General features: G+C 44.9%; 1 protein-coding gene and 1 long non-coding RNA gene across 4 annotated transcripts in view; one reads left to right on the top strand and one right to left on the bottom strand.

The window, feature by feature from the left end:
* Positions 1-22,321, top strand: part of FGD5 (FYVE, RhoGEF and PH domain containing 5) — a 152,110-nt gene that overhangs the window by 58,628 nt on the left and 71,161 nt on the right. For all 3 annotated transcript variants that reach the window (XM_084633330.1, XM_084633329.1, XM_084633331.1), the window contains 2 exons: positions 9,828-9,957; positions 22,153-22,211. In XM_084633330.1, coding sequence (XP_084489456.1) covers positions 9,828-9,957; positions 22,153-22,211 — 189 coding nt within the window. The remainder of the gene's footprint in view (positions 1-9,827; positions 9,958-22,152; positions 22,212-22,321) is intronic.
* On the bottom strand, positions 10,011-22,302 carry LOC311523407. Its single transcript, XR_014712330.1, has 5 exons — positions 22,177-22,302; positions 21,203-21,239; positions 13,433-13,538; positions 12,355-12,473; positions 10,011-11,651 (listed from the first exon to the last, which is right to left on the bottom strand). It is a non-coding gene; the product is annotated as an uncharacterized lncRNA (long non-coding RNA).

Here is a 22,321-nt window from a genome sequence, read left to right as displayed (position 1 = left end):
CTCCAAATCTGTTGGTGAGCTTTGGGAACTAATGAAATAGATGGGGTAAATTTTTCTTCTCTGATCTGAACTGCTGATCTCTATACCTTTGATGGATCTTCTGACTTCTCTATGGACTAGAAAAGATAATTTTGCCCCACCCATTTTCAGAGGTAGACTTTCACCTCCCCCTAAGTAGCCCCAGGAAGCAGTCTGTCTCACATATACCCACTGAGTCACCATTCCTCACCCCTTCCTTTGCTCCAGGTAGTGCTAATTTTCCTCTGGGCTATATCAGCAGTGAATGACAACATTCAAACAAGAACGGGGGTGAGGCTAAAGTTCTACCCTTTCCCAACACCCTCCTGATCCACCTGCTCCAGGATGAGAATAAGTGGGCGTGCCGCAACTGGTTACTCCAACATGCATGCAGCATGATGCTGATAGCCTGCACGGGGGCATAAAGGGGTTTTACTCTCCGTTACTCCCTGCATGGACATGTGGGGCAAGTCTCAGTCTCTATCCCTTAAAACACCAAACAGAGCATTTCAGAACAATTCACCAGTCCGCAATGCATCTCTAATGAGCATGGAAACCTCATTGCAGGCAAGTCTTCATTCCGTCTAATGGGAGTTTTTGCCGAAATAAAGTTTCCAGGATCAGGCCCCCATATCTAGGGAGCGGGACACAGAATGAAAAGGAAATTCGGTCAACTTTAGCAGTTGAGATTGGCATTTCTGTTACTGAAACTGCATTTCAGCTGTGCCTTCCCTCCGAGACTTCACAAATTGCTCTCCTTTCCCCATGGCTGTCCTGTTCTCCTCCGTTGAATTCTGCTGACTTCTGCTCTGTGTTCCAGCGTTTCCTCTGGATGCTCATTCTCCCCACGCTGCAGTGTTGATTCCTCATGCTTAGCCCAGAGTTTGGGGGATGGGGGAGAAGCCAACAAAACGATAAGTGAAATGGTCTTGAGTTTGCAGCACTGCTTGCCTCCCAGGATGGCTATAAAAGCAATTGTTCTGGAGTTACTCTCTGAATGAAGCACTTGCACAAACAGAGTAGCCATCAGAGTCCTTGAGCAAGATTGCAATTGACATAGTTCTGTCTCCTTTAGCATAAAGAGAGCTTTGCAGAGTTAACCAGGCTTTGCACATTGAGTCTGAGAATCAAAAGATCCCACTGACATGCAAACATCTTCTGTCCTAGTTAGGTAAAGCTAAAGTAATGAGCTATTTACAAGTGATAATAAATGGTCTGTTTGGGATGAAAAAATGAGATGGAATCAGAGCTCAAGGCTGAGCATGTTCCTTTGTAATTTGGACAGAGATTGAGACATGATCTGCTTAGCTCCTGCTTGGCAGGGAACACCCTATATCAGCATCCTGTGGTTCTCTGCACATAGGACAAGAGCAGTGGTATGAGTTGTAGAGAACCACGTCCATCCTTCTTTGGTTGGAGCAAGTATCATTTTTATGTAGGATCTGTGGAGCAGGAAAGCGTAGATGGCAAGGGTGTGCAGTCAATGAGACCAGGTTTGGGTTTTGCATATTTGGGTTCCAAGTTATCTGAACCACCTACATTCACGGGGAAGGAGGGAAGTTGTCAGGTGAAGGGTCCAGTTATGCCCAATCTCTATAATGGTTTGCGTTTTTCAAAAGCAAAATGAAAATGAGGTGTGATTCCAACCTGGGCTTCTTTTTATCCGGATCATTGAAGTTCAAGGGGCTGGAGCAAAAAGTTCTAGTTTTACGCCCTCTAGTCAATGGGAGAAGAAAATGGAGGGAATCCAGAATGGTTCACGTCCCCCTGCACTATACAGTGGCCAGGAGAAAGTTTGAGTTCTGAGACTCTTGTAGTGAATATTAGGAAACAAGGGCAATAATACATATTTAATAAAAAGTAACAAGTACAGCTCCCGGCAGGTATAACTCCAGGGCTTGGATTGCAAACTCGAAACCATGAGCAGTAAATAGGATTAAAACATGATTAGCTTTTCCCTCAACACATTCAGTGGATGAATTACCTAACAGGCTAAGCAAAATATCATCCATTGTCATTTTAAAGGTCTAAATCCACAGATGCTTTGTCTGAACGAAGGAACAGTTAGTTTCTTTAGCTTCTTCCCCACACGAGCACATAATTCTATCAGTGGTCAGAGAGCAGTTAAGGGGACCTGGGCATGAAGCAGAATGAAAACATTTGCTACTAGAACCGTGTGAAAAGTTTATGGAAAAACTAGACCTAGGCCTGTGTCTCCAAGTTTGAATTCAGATTTGAATCCAAACGTGTCTAAAGATCAAGAGGGTTCAGATTTGTGGGATGGGGGTGCAGTTTGGATTGGTTCATTGTATAAACAGAGGGCCAGCTGCTAAATTAATATCTAATCTGATTTTCCCCCAAGTTTGTGGTGTTCTGAGATGCGGGGTTGATTGAATACCTTAAACTAGAGGAAATACAGAGGGCAGTTGTTGCCAGTCCAAAGCTCACTCTAAATTTACCCAGATCTAGAAACCTTTTGGCAAACTTGGAGCTGAGTTTCAAGCAAAGTTGGAGTCACATTTCAGGTGAATCCTAAGGATTTGAGGTTTCGGGGGTAAATGGCAAGAAAGCTGATTGTTTTGCCTCGTATGAACTTAACATCAGGCAAACCTCTTTAGTCTGAGTTTATCCTTGGGACTTGCATGCAAATCCATATGAAGCAAAACTGGGGAGACAATGTACACAAAATCTCTGTGAACCAAACCCGTCTGAGTTTCACACACTCTGGTCACCTCTGTCCCCAAACATATAGGACATCTGTGATTTTCCTAGGACCTATATCTTGCCATCCTAGCACTCCCACAGCAGATAATCTGGAATATTAACGTTGAACATTGCAAAGCAGCTCCTAAATGCGATGGTATTGTACCTTCACACTGTGATTCCATCAGTACATGATACCTTTGTACATCATCATTAAGCTACCGGGGGTGGGGGAGGGTGCACCCTGGTGTATTTCATCTTGTTGATATAAATTTCATAAGAACTGCCACACTGGATCAGACCAATGGGCCATCTAGTCCACTATCCTGTTTCCACTGGCGGCCAATACTGGCTGCTCTAGAGTTAGTAATATGCAAGAAACCCTGCAGTTATGAGTTAGCAGTAGGCAGTTGTTGGGATATCATGGCACAACAGCATCCTGAGCAATTTTCCCCCTGAGCAAATATGAATATAAGACAATCCTTGGTGTGTGTGAGATGTATTTTGATTTCTAGACTCAATGATCCAAGATATTACTATCATAGCAAGTCCATTGCTCTTTATTTTACCATCAAGAATCTGGCGTGTCATGTGAAGCAAGATGGCTTTGCAACTTTGTTTATTTCTTTTATTGTGCCCCCCCCCAGCAGTATCCAAGATCTATTAGGCAAACAGATAAACTTGTCAGAATGACAAAATATAAAATATAATATAAAATATAAAAATAAAGGGAGAATTCCCAATATCTCAAACCCATATACTTTCTGATCTCTGACATGGGACTAAGGGGGATTTTAGAAGCACTTATTTCTCTATTACTGCCCTATCGCCCCCTCGTTCATATCCCTGAGCAGGAAAGAACACTTAGCCCAGCTCCTCTGCCTTCTTCCACTGCCCTTTCTGAGATTCTTTCTGCTTAAAATTCTTACACTGTAGAGAATAATAGCTTCTGAGAAGGAGAACATATTGCCCACCATAAATAATCAGGATCGAATATGAATGATTGCAGAAGGGATACATTTGTAATTGTGCAGGTTGTGTGCCCTGAATATCTATGGCACAAAAACCCATCTCTCATTCATATTTCTTTGCAGCCCCATTCAGAAGATAATGCCACTAAATCACTTGTCATTTTAAAAATGCATGATAGAATTAATGAGAGATTATTAAATTATTAATTATTATTTTTATTATTATTATTATTATTATTATTATTATAATCCTTTGGGAAGAAACTTTAGGTTACCAGGTCTTTCCTCATCCCCATGATATTGGATAACATGTCATGGTGGATCCTAAGTGAAATAATCTTTAATCTTTTAAACAGGCAAATTTCAAACCAACACTGGCAGAAGGAGATGGAATTCAAGAGCCTTTTTGTTCTGTGTGTTTAACTCATGGATGTTTATAACGAGAGATGAGTGAACCAGTTCAGATAAAATATGACCTTTCAGCCAAACTCAAATTGCACGTTTTTTGGGGGAAGGGAGGTAGAGGAAGAGAGAGGAGTTGTCTTAACTTTTCTTTTGATCACTATTCACCTTTGCCTGGTCTCAGAAATTTCTGCCCCCTTCCTCTCCCCCTCCCCCGCCCCGCCCCTGGGATCAGAAGCTGAAGTACTAAAGTATCAATCATCATCATGCATTGTCAGGACACCCATCCCCATAGTACATTGATACAACTTGCACAGCTTAGATTCTCAACAAAAATATTTTCCAAGTATACGGAACTTGTACCCCATGGCTTTATCTTGCCCTCAGTCCTGTAATTGTAAAGAGAGGAGGAAAACTTTGTGGGTATTTCAATACTTTCTGTGTCACCAGCTTCAGGGGATTGAGACTGCACTCTAGCATAATTATCATCCAAGTTTATCGATGGTGCATTACATAGAAGCAAATCTAGACAGGTCAGGAAGTGAAGGATTCAGAATCTACAAAGATCCTGAAGGGAACCCTGCCTTACAGCATATTACATTCCAGTACACAGTATTTCCCTTGATTCATGGAATCAGGGGTCCTGCAAGGCTGGAGGATCTAGCCAGAACAATTCTGCATTTTCCAGGCATCTTCACTATACATCATTATAGGACAAAGTTCATTATCTTTGCCCTTTCCACAGCTAATGAGGCAAAATAACTTTTAAGAGGCTGTAGTGGCCAAACTTCCTTCTCGTCTCCCTTACAATAGTTTTCCATTGATCGCAGCGGGGTTACACCCTCTGTATGCTGGTGTGAGTGAGATCAGACTTAGGCAGGTTTTGGCTCGAGCCACTTCTGTAGGTGATTGTCGCATATTTTTATTTCTTATACTTAGTCTTCTGTCACTTTGTTCACCTGAGGACTGACCAGGATCAGAATGTGTCGTTCTATCAGAGGGCAGAGTCACCAACGGGGCTAGAGAAGTGGGGGAATCCTTGTCTAGCCACATGAGTGGGAGGAGGAATTGAAAAATAAAAGCCTCACTCTTTTCACTAGTGACTCATGTGCCAACAATTAACAGAGGTTTTCAGCTACCCTGTGCTGTGGTATCGCACAAAAAGCCCACGCAGTCATTAGAGCACTTATTACTTAGCACATGTCATTCACCAACCAACATGCACTCTGCTCTTGGTAGTGTGTCCTGAGAATAAACAGATGTCGTTACACAACAAAGAGATGGACACTCTATTCCCAAACTGTATGTTATTTCAGGCTCTTTGGCCAGTGTGGCCCATTTTTAATTCCCAATAGCCATAGTCAGTTCCTTGCTTAGAGTGCCCAGCTCAGTAGGGTATATCTGCCCTCTGCAAAGAAGGCTTCCGCACATGGTGGCTCCATGGTCCCCTTTCCCTGTCCTTTCCCTATTGCAGATAGGTTCACCAGGCGTCTGGTTTTCGATCGGAATGCCCGGTCGAAAAGGGACCCTGGCAGCTCTGGTCAGCACTGCTGACTGGGCTCTTAAAAGTCCAGTTGGCAGCGCTGCGGGTCTAAGGCAAGCTAGTCCCTACCTGTCCTGGCACTGCACTGTGCCCCCAAAACAGCCAGCAGCTCTGGCTGCTAGGTTGGGGGGGCCACAGGGATCCACTTGCTGTCCCTGCCCCGAGCACCGGCTCTGCACTCCCATTGGCTGGGAACCATGGCCTGTGGGAGCTGGGGGGACGGTGCCTGTGGGCAAGAGCAAAGTGTGGAGCCTCCTGCCCCCCCCCCCACACACACACACCTAGGAGCCATACCTGCTAGAGGTAGGGTGACCAGATGTCCCGATTTTATAGGGACAGTCCCGATACTTGGGACTTTTTTTTATATGGGCTCCTATTACCCCCCACCCCCTGTCCCAATTTTTCACACTGGCTATCTGGTCACCCTAGCTGGCTGCTTCCAGGCACAGTGTGGAGCCAGGACAGGCAGGGAGCCTGCCTTAGCCCTGCTGCGCCGCTGCCCAGGAGCCACCCGAGGTAAGCCCATGCCTCAACCCCTTGCCCCAGCCCTGACCCCCCCAATCCTGGAACCCCCTCCTGCACCCCAAAGCCCTCATCCCAGGGCCCACCCCAGAGCCTGCACCCCCAGCTGGAGCCATCACTCCCCCCTGCACCACAACCCCATGCCCCAGTCCAGACCCCACTCCCACACCCTGAACTCCCTCATCCCCGGCCCCACCCCAGAGCCCACACCCCCAGCCCAGAGTCCGTACAGAGTCTCACATCCCACCCCCCTGCCTCACCAGCAGCCCCCTCTCACATTCAGAAGCCCTCAGCCCCACCCCCCCAGCCTGGAGCCCCCTCCTACACCCCAAACCTCTCATCCTCAGCCCCACCCCAGAGCCTGCACCCTCAGCAGAGCCCTTACCCCCCCCGCACCCCAACTCCCTCCCCCAGCCTGGAGCCCCTTCCCACACCCTCAACTCCTCATTTTGGCCCCACCCCAAAGCCTGTGCCCCCAGTTAGAGCCCTCACCCTGTCCCACACCACAACCCCCTGCCCCAGCCCAGTGAAAGTGAGCGAGGGTGGGGGACAGCGAACAACCGAGGGAAGGGAAATGTAGTGAGCGGGGGCAGGGCCTCGGGGAAGGGACGGGGCTAGGGTGTTTGGTTTTGTGAGATTAGAAAGTTGGAAACTCTAATTGCAGGCCTTCAGGCTCCTCGTGTTGGTCAGCTGCCATGCCTGCATTCTCCACCAAATTGTGATAGGATCTACTCATCACTGGGCCTCCCCCTTGTGGCTGCATCTGGGGATTAGCTCTGCCTGGACTGAGGCCCCGTTCTGTCACTCGCTGGTGCTGCAGCCCCTCTTGCTGTGTAGGAGTCGCAGTGCTTCCTCTCCGAGGCCTGGCTCTGTGGCCAGGACACTATACAGTTTTCCCCTCCTGGAGTAAAAATGTCTCATCAGATCCTCTGTCTGGTACCGTTCCACACAGTCTTCACAATCAAGACTGTGCCACTTCCGCAATAGCTGGTAGGGAAACCTGGGCCTGTCCACTACTCTGTGTTCCAACCCAGGGACCTTACAATCAGCAGCCAAGGTCTGCACCATCTCAACCCTTGCTGCCATTTCCATGGGCTTCTTTCTACTCTGCCCTCTGCTGGCTTTCTTCTCCAACACCCTTCTGGGTAACTTCTTCCCTCAGGGTGTGGATCCCCAGGCGTCTGCTGTGCCCCTGGGTTTCCTCCTTCACTCCTCCCTAGACCGAGAGAGTGACTGCAGACCTCCACTCTGTCACCCCCTTCTGCTCTGACTTCCTGGCTTTATTCAAGCCTCCACCTACTCCTGCACAGATGGGCTACATCTTCAATTAGTGCTTGTCATCAAGCCTTAGTCTCCCCCAAGGTGCAGCCTAGCCAGCTAATTAGTCCTTCTGAGCCACTTTAACCCCTCCATTGTAGTGTGGGGTGAGCATCCCATCACAGAGGACTTATGGCTTTTAGGAACAGCTGGGCTTTCATAAGGATTTTGAAGGAAATGAGAGAGGGCATGAGGTTTATATTGGGTTGGGAGGCTGAAGCATAGGTAGGTGAGGGAGCAAGAAGGGGACAGAAAAGTCAAAGAGAACAATGAGGAGAGAAGCTCGGGGGAGTGTAGGGAGTAGGACAGGGTGTAGGATGAAGTGAGGCAGAGCTGGTGGAGCAGAGTTAGTACATGAGAAGGAGATACTTTTATTTAGGGCCTGATCCAAAGCCCGCTGAAGTCAATGGAAAGCCCACCACTGATTTTGATGAGTTTTGGATCTTGGTATTAGGATGGGAGAAGAGTTTAAGACAATCAGAGATTCAAGAAAAGAGTTACGCCTTGAAGCCTGACTCAGCCTGAGGACAGACCATAGGTAGCAGAACCAGAGGAGGATGGGAGATCAGTAGAAATATAGCCCCCTAACACTAATAGAATTTGTCTAGACACACCTTAAAATGATATGCATTGGGAGCATCTGCCCCTAGCGTTCTGCTGCCAATGCCACCCACATACATCACTTATAAAACAGCAGCCTGTGACTCCACAGTGTCAGACTCCCTGATGGATGAGAGGGTTAGTGAAGATAAGCTGGCCTTAGAGTTGTATATATTTCAGGCACTAGGAGTGAGGAAAGTAAAGTAATAAAGCAATTACCATCAATAAAAGCTTGGAAGTGAGGGGTGGAGCTGATCCACAGAGGCTCCTTTGTTGTTGCATCTAGGCAGGGTTTAGGAAGTGCAGTGATGCCACCCACACTGAAAAACCACAGACACTAATAATAAACAAGTGAAGACAATGCTTAGGAACAGAACTGGCTCAACCTCTCTACCTACAACCATCCTCTTGCCGCAGAGTATGCAGAGCAGCTCCCCGAAGCTTCTCTCCCCTCTGAACCATTGGAGCGATCTCCACTGCACTCCGGCAATGAGGATCTCGGAGGAGCTGTGACAGAGCTAACTGTTTATAAATAAATGTAAAAATCAAATAATTTCTCCTCAGCGGGGAGCTGCATTCCTGAAAGAAAAATCAGGCCTGGTCCACAGTCATTCTCTTCAGCAGGTTTTGGATTGGGCCCTCAGAGCATAGGGACTAAGGGCTAGATTCATACTCTACCTTTGGCAAAAAAACCTTTTTCTGTGTCAGTGGGTGTCCAGTCACTGCAGTGCTGATTCATACTGAGGACGGGCAGGTGATGTTTCCACCAGCAGCCATTCCTTGGGGGATTATACCTTGGTAGGACAGCTTTAGTTTCCTCTGGGAAATGAAGCCCCCACCATAGATACTCCCCAAGAGATCAGTGATTTCTCTGGCCATGGCTTCTCCCTAGCCTGTGCTCTCCACATTTCGGGTTGTGGAGGTCTCCTCTGCCCCATTCACCTTTACCCCAGTGCCAGTGAAATTGCAGCCTATATGTACTGTTGTAAACTCCCTTCCTAGTGGACTTTCTAGGTGAAATCCAGGGCAAATCCAGCCCTTAGTCACACTAACTCACCCATGGCCACCTTCATAGTACTCTGTGACTGGCATTCAGGCTCATGATTCATCCACATTGGCAAAATGATTTGAGATCCTCAGGTGGAAGGTGCGATCAAATACAGAGATGAGCCAAAGCTGCGGAATCTGGATCTGCGTTCAGATTCCACTGAAACAATTCACAAATATTTAGATCTGAGGATTTGGTTTGAGCCCATGCCTAGCACTTTATCTATGGTTATTGGTGTTACTATTGTGCTGTTTTATTGATCTGAAGTATCCCTAGAGAACCAAGCATCTCAGTATCTAAGCTCTATTATTAATTAGCATTGTTAGTTATTATTTTATTATATTCATTTTGGGGTGGTTGTATCTAGCAAAGGGCAAACCAGTTCGAATTGTGGCCCTAAAATATGAACCTGGTCAAACTACTGCCCCAAGCTTGGCCTGAACCAAAACACCATACTTTTTGGGAGGTTTAAAGAGTTTTGTTAACTTTCCTTCTATGATGTTTCACATTCATGGTAGCCTCTGAACTTACTGTCAAAAAGCAGGAAGTTCCAGGAATCCTGCTCCCCAAGTCTAACAGACCTACATGGTTTACCTGCCACTAGCTGTGTCTGGGCTGCCTATGGAACACTTATGTCTGAGTAACAGTGACGAGGAGTGCAAGGTGAGAATGCAATGGGCTGATCTGTTCCTTTTGCTTACAGTGCCTATACCGAGCCTTACAAGGTGTGCCCTGTCTCTGTGGTACCCGTGGAGGACGTCACATCGGATGAGGAACAGAAGAGTTCAGAAGACGAGGAGAGTAGCCAGGGGGATCCCAGCCTCGTTCATAAAGTAAGAGATCTGGAACAATCTGGGGAATATAGGAAACACTCAAGGGGGAAGGGAAGAAAAACAAGGATGAAAACATCCTTGACTTTTGGATATGTCTACACAGCCCATGGCAGCGAGCCTCCCAGCCCAGGTCAACAGACACAGGGTTGCGGGGCTCACAGTAGCACTCTGGAAATAGCTGTGTAGACAATGCTTTGAAATTGCTGCTCAGGCTGGAGATCAGGCTCGGATACCCACCCCCTCTCCAGGCGTCGGAGCCCGAGCTCTAGCCCACCCTGCAATGTCTCCACAAGTATTTTTAGCATGGTAGTGCAAGCCGCATGAGTCTGTCCACCTGGGCTGGGAGGCGCATTGCCGTGGGCTGTGCAGGTGTACCCTCAAGTAGCCATCTCTCCCCGCTCTGTGCTTACAGCTAGCCCAGGAGTATCAGAGCTATGAGCATTGCATTTCTTCAGTACTATGGTAAGGAGTTACTTCTGTTGAATATGGCAGAGCCCACAGACCTAAGAAGGGAAGCTGAGGCAACCAGCCAGCAGGCCAGGTAGGTCCTGATCCAATGCCCACTAATGACAATGGAAGACTTTCTAGTGGATACAGCACCAGATCCACAGACCTGGAGTCTCTTGGAGGTTGAGGGATGACATGCGTGATCAATGCAATGAGATCTGATCTGAAAAGTTGTGAGCCTCTTTCTTAGTCCTGCACTCTGGGGATTGGAGGTGGGGAGAAATTGCTGACAGATGGCCAGTAGAGAGCCCATGCCATAGAACTTAATCTGCAGAAGGAAGAGAGGGGTCACAGCACTGAGCCCTCCACTTACGATGGAGAATTCCACCTCCAGAATTGCAGGATTATGGAATTCCACCTGTGGCCCTGCATACCCAGCTTTCCAGACTCTTCACAAAAACCTTGGGCCATTATTGGCTCATTGTGATTGATGGTGAATAGAATAAATTCCAACCCTCTGTTGTCCTTCCCTCAGAAAGTGCTGATATAGTTAAAGAATACTGACAGTGGATTGTATTTCCTACCCCCACCATTCCCACCTCCTTTTGTTGTCTTCTCACACAAATCTTCTGGGTGCCAAGGGAGCATTAGCTGCCCTGTAAAAACACAGCCGTGCAATGATGAAGTGCAGAAAAATTGTCCAACTACCCAATGAAGTGATGTCTTCTCCCGCTTGTAGCAAAATCCTCAGACAACACAGAGCAGTTGTAAAACATGAAAGAGTTCAGAAGTACTGTCGCTTGGGGAGAGTTGGCAGAGGTACACATGTCTGGATGCCAAAAATAGTACCATGAATTTGGAAATGAGCTAATCTTGCTAAAACAACTGTTTTGGGGCTGGCCTAGCAGAGCTGAATTTGGATTAAAAAAAAAATCCAACAACTGGAGTTTGTTGTTTTGGTTTATGGTTTCTCACTCCCGAGGGAAAATTAGCCTGAATAAAGGCATGAAATCACCTAGCTGATAAGATCTTCTTGCTGTATCCAGAACATGTGATTCTGACTGGTGTCTAGCTGGGATATACTTATTTCACTCTGCTGAAATGTGGATTGTCAATCCCCAAGTATTATGATTTGCTTTGCTTCTTTGCTTTTTGCCTGTTCATTGGAGATTTCCAAGGCTTCCAGTTTGCGGATTGGGGTGTGGGAGGTGTTGTTTTCTGTTGTTTCTTTTTTTAAGGCTCATTTTCTGAAGAGAAAAAAAAAGTCAGATTTGTACACAGGTTTCCTGGAATTGTTTGAACAGCTGGCCCCCTTTGAATCCCTGCTCTCCTGGGGATGAGCTCTGTGTGAGTATGAAGGAACCTTTAGGACTTGCCGGCACCTCCATTCTGCAAACAATTTAAATGAAGGACAAAATGATACGTTTGGGGTGTTTTGGTGTATCAGTTTTATAAAAAAACCTAGGGCTTTGATTTCCACTGGGTTGCATAATTTTTACACCAATCTAACTCCATTGGACTGCACTGGAATTGGACTGGCATAAAAATGATGTAAAGAAGTAGAAAAGCAAGCCTGTCTTCTCCAAGTTTTGTTTTGGTCAGGGTTCTAGAAGTGTACCCTCAATCCAGAAACCCTGGGTAACAGCACTTGGTACTTTTGATTATTTTAGTTAAAGCTGATTTTGAGAATGTGCTCTTTTTGGTTAATTGTGCACTTGAATCCCTTTCTTTAAATCTCTGGCAGATGGTACCAGGTTAGAAAAATAGGATGAAAATGCTGTAGTTTTTTTAACCTCTGTGATTCTATTTGGTTAAAACCATCAAAAGGGGGGCACTTCTCTTACATAACTGACGGAGATTCTCTCTTTTATCCCCTGCACTTAGCTAATTTACAGGAGCTCTGGAGTCATCCCCCATGTACGTGCCTGCTACATATGCTTATTTACTTACATCCATCCAACTGGTAGGAAGGTGACACTTGACTTTTCAGTCACAGACTCTGAAGTCACCCTGACATCCATAAACAATGGAAGTCATCCATAAACAATGGATTTTGGAGTCTTCTTTGCCTGCATAGAGGAAAGCATCAGATTAGGGATGGCAAATGGCAAATGTGGGTTCCAGGGAGGTGTAGGCATGTACAGGTTCAAGTGAAATAAGGGATCTTTTCATCTCCAAAGCCTTCACTTCGTACTAGAAAAACATCCAAACCAAATCCATCCCACCCTTTGAACTTGATCCAGACCTAAACTTGGTGCTGGTCCTTTGTTCTACACTGAGATGAACTAACCGCATAGCTGTGAACTTTAGGGGTGCTCAGATCTGGATCTGAACTTGCAGTTCAGACCCCACTAGCCCGCAAATTCAGACTGCCCTCTCACTTTGCCTATGCTAATACCTTTTGGAGCTTTCTCTGAAATTCCTACTTCCAGCCAGGACCAGAAATAGAAACAAGAAGATGCCCTCAGAAGGGCTGCTCTTGTGAGACAACCAGCCCAGTGTTGTTCTCTAGAGATTCAGAGAAGGTTTAGAGACACACAAGCCTTTGGGCTTCTCCCAAGCTAGCTGTGCTTCGAATGCTTCAGAGCATCCCAAAAAGCTTGGGAAGGATCCTGCACTTAGAAGGCCTGAACCACACCCCCGATTTAAATTTAACTACTCTACCAGAGATAAGGCCTCAGACTTTAGTGTCAGGACTCTGGGAGTCCAAGCAGGAGTATTCAGTCAGATCACCCCTCCTGGCTGCCTCTTAAGACAACTGCCCTCCCTGACTTGACCCCATTCCCAGCTACATCTTTATCTCCTCAGCAATCTTCACCCTGAAACTGAAGTGACTCCAAGGACAATTCCTTTGCTAGGCCTGACACTTTGCCCATGAAGACAAGAGACTCTGTGTGGTAGGGAGTCACTTCCACATTGGGTCACGAAAAGAGCAAGTCAGAAGATGCTGTAGATCAGGGGCCACATTTTAAGCTCTAATAGCTGGTGGCGAATTGGAAGGGGTTGTGGGGCCAGTGTTGGGGTTCACCTGGGTAACTTCAAATCCTATGGAGTTTGCTGGATAGTTTCAGTTCCCTGGCCCCTGAAACACCTCCATCCTTCTTCTGCATTGTAGTGCCATCATGTTGAGAGCTCTGTCAGGAACAAACAAAAGCCCAGTAAAGGAGAAGCACTTTTTGGAGGGTTCAATGGGGATGCACGCATAAATGTGTGCACCTTCAACGCACCCACAACAATGCATGCACTCTCACTGCATCCACAAAACTCCAATATCAAGCAATATAAGACTGTGAAGCAAAGGTTGCGGGGTGTGAGCTTGTCGGAAGTGGAGATGCAGCCCCTGAACTGGGAGTTAACTTCTCCAGCCTCCTTTGTTGGGAAGCCAGGCCAAGGGAAATATGACAGCTGCAAGGCATGAGGGTGCCTCAGGCTGCATTTTGTGATGTCTGGCTGCCTGACCTAGCCTGGGTGTCACACACAAGGGTGTTGGTCACAAGAATAGGCAATGGGCTTAAAAATAGCCCCAGTAGTCAATGGAAGGCATTTAGACTCAGACTGACAAGTTGCACCATTGCTGATAAGGAGCCAACCTTCTATACAATGGTGGCTTTGGAAGGGTACAGTAGTAACAGGGTAAATATCAGCTCACTAGGGAATATTGCATCAGCATCAGCTATTTCAGTGTTCCTGTTATACTCAAGGGTGGTATACAGTGAATCGTACATTAAAACACCACTCAGGGAAGAAGGGTCTGTTAATAAACATGGCTGGGTGTTTGACATGAAGAGTTGAAGGGATTCCCAGGAAAGATTCAATTAGACTAGTTTGATCCTGCAATAATGTGATTGTTTATAAAGCATCAGGTGCTTTTAGTGTAATACAAATAAAGCCATATTTTAAATGCAGAGTTTATTTCCTCACACTGAGGGAAATCAAGAGGCACTCCACTGAAGCCTACAGCTGTGTACAAATGGTGTAAATGAGAGTAGAATCAGGCTGTGTCTTATGGCCGTAGACATCCCAGATAATTTTAGCTGCTCACCTTGGACAGGGTGCTGTTATATGTGGATCCAATACTGGTCATGCTGGAGAAGTGGTCACCCAATACAGGTAACTTACCTTTGTGTAATGCTAGTGGATACCTTGGTGTAGTGGAGACTTAATAAAGGAGTTTAGTAAATTATTTGATCCTGAGGGCAGCGTTGAAGATAAACTACCATGACCCTCTCTGAGGTGCCAGGAATGTAAGGCAGCAGTGGGACAGGGAAGGCAGTGAACCATCACAGCACACAGAGGAGACCTGTGTTGTGTGCAATGAAGGAAATATCAGGCTAGAATACAAAGGTTTTGCAAAGACCAAGGCAGCAACCATCTCACTATTACTGCATGTCAAATTGCCTTTGCTGTTCCTTATCTTTCCACTGGGTGGGGTCGGTTTCCAGGCTCCATTAATCACTCTGTTTTGCAAACCTTTAACTTTCATACACTGAAACACACCCACGCCCTCAAAACCAAAACATAAGCTGTACTTGGGAGCAATGGATTTGTGCCCCTTAAGGAAGTGACACATTTAGACAGCTCTTAATGGGCCACATTGGGCCTTGTATAATTGAACAGATTCCCCAGGACAGGTTGCAATCTAGCCCCGAGAGCAAGCCATTGGAAGTTGACTCTCCTGGGTTCCATCTCCAACTGTGTCACTAATTCATTATGAAACCTCGAACAAGGCCCCCTGCTATTTCAGTGCCTTAGTTTATCTATCTATAAAATTAATAATAAGAATAAACCTATATTATAGAGGTGTTAGGAGGGTTATTTAATATTTATAAATCCCTTTAAAGTCCTCTGATCATTCTGACAGCAGCATTGTGCTAGGTGTGGTACAGACACACAGTCCCTGCCACAAAGAGTTTATAATCTAAAGCAGTTAGACAGACAAATCGTAGGAGGGGAAGCAGAGGGACAAAGCGACTTGGCTAGAGATATGCAGCCGGCCGGTGGCACAGTTAAGAATGAAACCTAGCTTTCCTGACTCCTAGTTTTATGCACTACACCACGCTGCCTCTGATGAAACACAAAGCATTATTATTACTCCTCTGTTTCTTGGAGCACTGAGAACTTCAAGCTACTTGAATCTCCCTATCCTTGTGTCATGTATGAAATGTGCGATCAGCTGTCCAGCTCTATGCTATGCAGTAGCACTTGGGCAAGTGACACGTTAAGCATGCAGATGAGTGGTAGGCAATGGGTATTGACTGGTCCAGTTGCTGTCTTAGGCTTGGTATTGCTCAGCACAGGTGCAGAGTACATAAATACAAAGTCAAATGTGATGCTCTGGAGGGACAACCCCGTCCTGCCTCAGTGAGTTTACTGCTTTGTCTCTGCCATGCCACTGCTGTCTAACTGGAGCAGTGAAGCCTGTCAGGATGCTTAAGTGCTGTATCAGCATGCTAAGAATGGTACCTTCCCTGCCCCCTTCCCCGGCTTTCTCCTCAGACATGCTCATACTCTGCTCACCCCAGCCCCACCCTCATCCTTTTTTTTACCCTGAACCCTGGATATTAAGGAAGTAGATGCAGAAGGGACATGAGACCTAAGACCGCTCAGTGCAGAGCACTTAGCCTAGCACTTAACCTCAGCTGGGCTCACACGTGACCTCTGCTCGCCCCTGTATATGAGTGCCACAGTCTTGCGCTCCCTGCTTGTGCACTCCATGGAGATCTAGACCTTAGTCTGCAAAAGTGGAAGAACTGATTGGCCACCACTGATCTGATCTCTAGACCTTTTCCACAACACTGGTAACCTTTGGTTTGGCCCATTCCTAGTTTGTCTGTCTTGTAAGCAGGCAGCTGAGACTCTCCTAACAATAACTGTCTCCTCTGAAACAGGACTTTAATCATCAAGTTTAGTTTACGACTACCTGGAAAGAGGTTATCCTGCAGGAAAATAGGAAGCATGGTCGCTGGAAAGCAAAGACCCTACCACCCCACCCCCACCAAGAGTAACACGATGGGATGGGAGGATGTGAGCAATAAACCATACACTCCATGTGCCATAAGCATGTTAAGACCCCGTGAAAGTGCAGCTATATTGTGAAGCATTCATGGGCTCCTGATGTGTATGGGCTTTTGATAGCCTGCAATGCTGAGCATCAGCAACTGGCCTTTGTTTCCTCATTATTCATCATTTTATTCAGCTCCCTCGAAGACAATGAAATAATATCAATAATACATGTCTATTCCATCAAAGGCAGAAAATTGCTGTTTTTAGCCAGGCTGTCTGTGACTTTTCCTGTCTTTATCTATGTGATGCCACCTGAGCACACATTGTCTCAATCAAGCTAATTGCACTCTGAGAGCAGCGAAAGAGAAAATAACAATGTAGAGAATGTCAAGAGAGGACACAGTTAGGGTTGCCAAGTTTGGTATTCCTGGAGGTTTCATCACATGGCATAATCTTTAATTAAAGATTAATCTTTAATTCCTGGGGGACTCCCAGACGATCCTGGAGGGTTGGCAACCCCCATTGGAGTCTCCAGTCTCAGCAGGCAAGGTCTACCTCTCCAGCACTCTTGCCACCCTCCTTTTACTGGTCTACTGAAGGCCATTAGAGCTTTGATGTGAAGTTCTACACAAATTGTGAATCAAGCTGTTTGCTAGAGTTTGCTTAGAGACAGAAACTGACCTTGGGCAAGTCACATAGCATCTCTGTGCCTTAGTTTTCCCATCTGTAAAATGCTTAGCCACATCATGTGGGGATTGTGAGGCACAGTTCATTAATCTTTGTAAAAGCAGTTTGAGATCCTTGATTAAAGCAGCTACGTATGGTATGTGTTGTTATTTTTATTTGAGGTAATAAATATAGTAATTGTGTTAGAGTATGTTCAAAAGCATTAACACTTGACAGTCCATGCCTGAAGAAAGAAGTTGATTTTAGTTTTCTTAATATTGTAATGAATCATGTTGTGTGTGTTTATGGCCATGTGTGTGCACACACCACTGCGCTCCTCAGGATGGAATCAGAATTGCTGAACTGTGTGTCATAAAACCTACACTGCTAACAGCTGATAGGAGAGTTCCCATTGATTCAAGGCCTATGCTTTTGGAGCAGGATGTAATCTGAATTCTGTATATTTTGTTGCTGTGAAGATTTGGGTGGCCATGGTATATAGCATAGTGACAAATGTGTTGTTCTAGGTGGCCATGGTTTTGTTATAGTACAATATCTATTTTTCTTTTCTTTCTCTTTCATTTAATCCTTTTTATTATTTCATTTTATCTTTTTCCCATTTCATATTGTGAGACCTTGATTCTCAGTCAGGAGGACATTCCTCTGGAGCTGCTTTGTGAACCAAATCAGGGCACTAGGGTGCCATGAATTGAAAATGGGTCATGTGGAGAATATCCAGGTCATCATCATTCCCCTGTGACCAGACCATGCTGTTGTAATCCTTGAGAGCTTGGAGACTGAGATGAGAAATGCAAGGAGGTCGAGGAGTTCTTAGAACAAGGCACTGAAGCACTAACAGAGCAGGGAGATGGGATAGACATACACCAAAACTAGCTGCTGTGTGGGTCAAGTAGTCTTTTTCCTGTCCAGCAAGACCTTCAATCTTTAAGAAATAATCCACTGATGAGGCTTTATACTTTTCTAAATGAAGGACAACGACTAGGCTGAGCAAACTCAACATTCCCAAGTCTGGTACAGTGAGCTCTCAGTTACACAAAGCTCTGTGTCTTACTGAAGTCAGTGGGAGCTCTGTATGCCAAAGGCTTGCAAAATCAGGGCCATTCGAGTTTTAGGTTCCCATCCTGCTTCCATTGACTGTTCTGGAAGAAGACTGGGCCCTAAGTTTCAGGTTGATATCCCACCATGCAGAGTGTGTAACCAATTAATCTGCGGATTCTTTATCCTAATACGAGTCTCTGTGTGTTAATTAGATGTTTCTGGTAATTTGAGACACATCATCTGCCCCTGCTGTCTATTATGCCATTCATGAACAGGAATAGGTTATGTCAAGTGACTTGCAATCAGCTGTTAGTATTCATATATGATAGTTAGAGCACAGTGTTTGATATACAAACTAAAGACTGCCATTGAATGAGGAATATTGTGGCTGACTATTTGGGTGCAATTTTGGAAGAGTCACAAAAGCATATTCTTTGGGTAGGCGTTAGATATGAGTGTTGTTTAGGAAAACGTGCAAGACAGCTTGATGATTACATTTCCTGCTTTGCACTATCTCTCAAGAGATGGTTCAAATCCAGAGAGTCTGATTTTATTCCCCTAGGCCCATGGGAGTTGGAAGCAGCATGGAAATCATGTGCTTAACTAACAGGGCACTCCATGGCCCTCCCCAGACCAGTAAGAGTTCATAGTATTTAGAGATGGAAAAGGCCTTTAGAGTACTTTGTCTAGTCAGTGCTCCCCAGCATATTCTCCAGTGCTCTGTTCAATCCAGTTTTAAATGAACTAGCAATGAGGCTTCCACCACATCCCTCAAGAGACCATTCCCCAAAGTAAGAGATCTCACTGTCAGGAAGTTATACCTGATATAGAAGCAGCTTCATTAGCAGATGAAAACTCCATTGACTGTTGAGGGCAGGCAATCTGAGGGGCCATTTTGCTTGTCTATAGCATATATTTTAGATTGTGGGACAGATAAGGCTAATAAAGACAACAAGACTCAGTTAGGCACAGAGCCAGAATCCTCTGTCTAGATCCATCGCTTCCATCTGCTGAGTACAGACAAACAGCAGGGATTGGAGTACACAGCTACTGAAGCAGCAGCCTGGGGAGGAAGCGTACAAAAGTGCTTACTGCTGGGCTGAAGAGCACACAGTAAAGATCACTACAAATGTGGTAGCTCAGTCATGTTTTAATAATCACTTGGGCTTTGTTTTAGAAGGTTGATAGTTGAAGGACCCGCACCCCCTGCCTCCCGCTATTCCCAGAAGTCCGCCTCCTGACACTGTCGTCAATCTCAGAGTTCATTTCCTGGTTAAGCAAACAGTAATTAAATAACACAAGACGGGCAACGCCTAGAGACACTGTCTCAAAACTCACCCTAGACTGGTCATGTGACACCAGGGGTCCCAGTGTTTTGTCTCTCAACTAAGACATATTAATCACAAGTAGAATTACAGACCGTGACAATCTGTATACATGAAAGGCGAGTGGGCCCACACCAATGGTGAAATATACTTCGCTTCTTGGCCAAGCCTGTCAAAAGAGGACGTGCAAACTGGCCAGTATTAGGTTTGGTAATCCAGAAATAAAATTGCCATTCAATTGATTTATGTCTGCAAGTCAAAAGGGTGGGGAAGAAAAAGAGCTCAGAATATCCTGATGCTGACCAGCGACACGTGATAGCTCCTGTGTGCCGACAGTAGTGTATGCCATGTATCATCACTGGTGACAAAAAGAGAGAAACAGGGTAACCCTTTAGAAATGATTGTAAAGTGTAAACACAAATAGATAGTGTAGTACAAGGAGTATACTGCAAATAGTGGAATGAAATTAACAAAGGGAAAAGATGACTTTCAGGGAAAAATGCCTATACTACCATCTGTCCCACGGCAGTAGAACAGTGTCCCAAAAAAAAGTGGGAGAAGCACCCCTCTTTGGACCATTTAAACAAGAATCAATAAAGCCCTAGGTAACAGACCGTAGGGAACAATCTTGTATTGGCAGAGAGATGGATTAGATGACTGAATCTAATGAATGATTAGATGATCACTGGGTATGTCTACACTACGAAATTAGGTCGATCTTTAGAGACTCAAGGGACCAGACCTTTCCTTCACTCATTTGTACAGTAAAAAGAGATTTACTTGCAGCGTGTTTTGAATAACCCTGCGTCGCTCTGTTATAGACAGTTTTAGGACTCATTTGTTGCTGCTGAACGTTTTTATATTAAAGGGGCACTGACAAAATAAAATGCACTACTTTTTTTAAAAAAAATCCTTACTTGTGTAGGGAACAGCACCTTAAAACTGAAAGAATTTTTAAAATGTAAGTTTGCTTTTCATTACTTATTCCGATTATTTTCTTTCTGTGATTTATTAATGATGGGCATGGAAACGAGATTGGTTGATTTCATTTCAGTCAGTTTTGCATCTGGGTTTTCATGGTCCAGCTATCATGCTTCTGGATTTCAGTTTCCAGCACTTTTAGGGAATGCTTAAATCTTCCCTAAGCTGTTTTCAACCTTTCTTATTACCAGCCTGAGTGGAAGCAGGAAGGAGCAGAAACTTTGGGTAAAAAAAACCTGATGTCACAAGATTACTAGTCCAGAGTCGAAAAAGGCTTGGGGAATTTGGAGAATTACTGTTCAGATTTCTATTACTACAGTGTTTAAACACTGGAGATGAACTGCCAAGCTTGAATGTGCTCTAAACTTTAGCAAGGTTGATGGAGTTTGAATCTGGGAGTTTGGTCCGGGGCCCTACAAATGCTTTTCATTGAGGGGCTGAATTAAATGATTGCACCATGATCCCTAACAACCCAAGCACCTAAATTACAATAACCAGCTTAGTGCACGACAGCTCAGCATCTCCCGGCTGCTTGATTGTACACCTTCTAAAGGAGGCTCTTTAAGCAATGAATTAATGACACACCTGGTCCCTTTAAACAATATACTTGATGCTGCCTCCTGCCTTTTAAGAATAAATGGCATGTTGTATGGCCTCTTGTAAGGCTGCTTCCTTGCTTTAGTATCGCTGCTGTGTAAGTCAAACTTACTTTAGTATAAGATTTCTTTCTCAATAAAGGTTTCAACACTTTGTCCATTTCTTACCTTGGTAAAGAGGCTCACTCTGTAATATGGTAACAACCTGTTAAATAGAGGGATCTGCTGATTATATCACTATATAATTATTCTCTAAACAAAAGCTCATTCTTGTAATGATTAGCATTTTGTCTCTGATATTTATATGGCAATGGTTTATAAACCTGTTAAAAATGTCCTAAATAAATAGACTAAATAAGTAAATCAATTTAAAACAAATGATTCATGAAACCAGAGCAAAGCATCATAATTAGCCTCTTGAGCCTTGAAGAACCACTGCCATTGCATTCTATGGCAGATTTCTGCATCCTCTGAGATCTCTGCCGATTTAAATGCATTCCACTGTGATCTCAAAATGATGTTATTTGCTTTAATACTGCACTGTTTGCTTTCAGGATATATCTATCACAGTTTAATTTCATCAAATGTGCTTAGCATGCAATAAAGCCCTTTGAACTTGTTTTCTTCTGTAGCTTGCACTGGAGTAGGAACAGTTTGGAATATAACTATTTAAAAAACAAAACACTTTTCCTTGCACATGAGCGGCCTGAACAAAGTTGATGAGCTTCGCCTCCTGCAGTCATGAAATTACCCTTCTAGAGTTAGAATCTGTCTGCCTTTCTTTCTGATGAATTTTTGCCCTATTGAAATCAATGGGAATTTTCTCTCTGACATCATTATGGTCAGGAGTCAGTCCATAGCCACCAAAACAACGGCCTGAATCTTGAGAGCATGACCCCATTTCAGGCTGTATGTTATTTATTTATTTCTATTGCAGCAGCAGAGCTGCAGTTGTGGATCAGGACCCCGTTCTGCTAGGCAGTGTACAAACTCAGAATAGAAAGACAGTCCCTGCCTCAAATTCAAGGATCATGCAGATTGCGGGCATTCTCTGGCTCTTCCTGTTTTCTGTTTGGGGAGGGGAGATTTCTTAACACCTGTGGTTTCCTTTTCAACAGAAAGAAGGCCAGTCCAGAGCTTACCTCATAGCCCAGGAGCTGGTGTCTTCGGAGAAAGTGTGAGTTCATTGTTAAAATCTGGCTGCTATCTTTTAAATGAAGCTGCACATTCCACCCTGATTCATTCAGTGCTAGCTTGATGGCAATTAATATAATTCTGTCTCTTTCT

The sequence above is a fragment of the Lepidochelys olivacea genome (assembly GCF_965140295.1).
Source record: "Lepidochelys olivacea isolate rLepOli2 genome assembly, chromosome: 7".
NCBI classification, from domain to species: Eukaryota; Metazoa; Chordata; order Testudines; family Cheloniidae; genus Lepidochelys; species Lepidochelys olivacea.
Note: the sequence above shows the minus strand (reverse complement) of the source record. Positions and strands in the feature narration are given on the sequence as shown.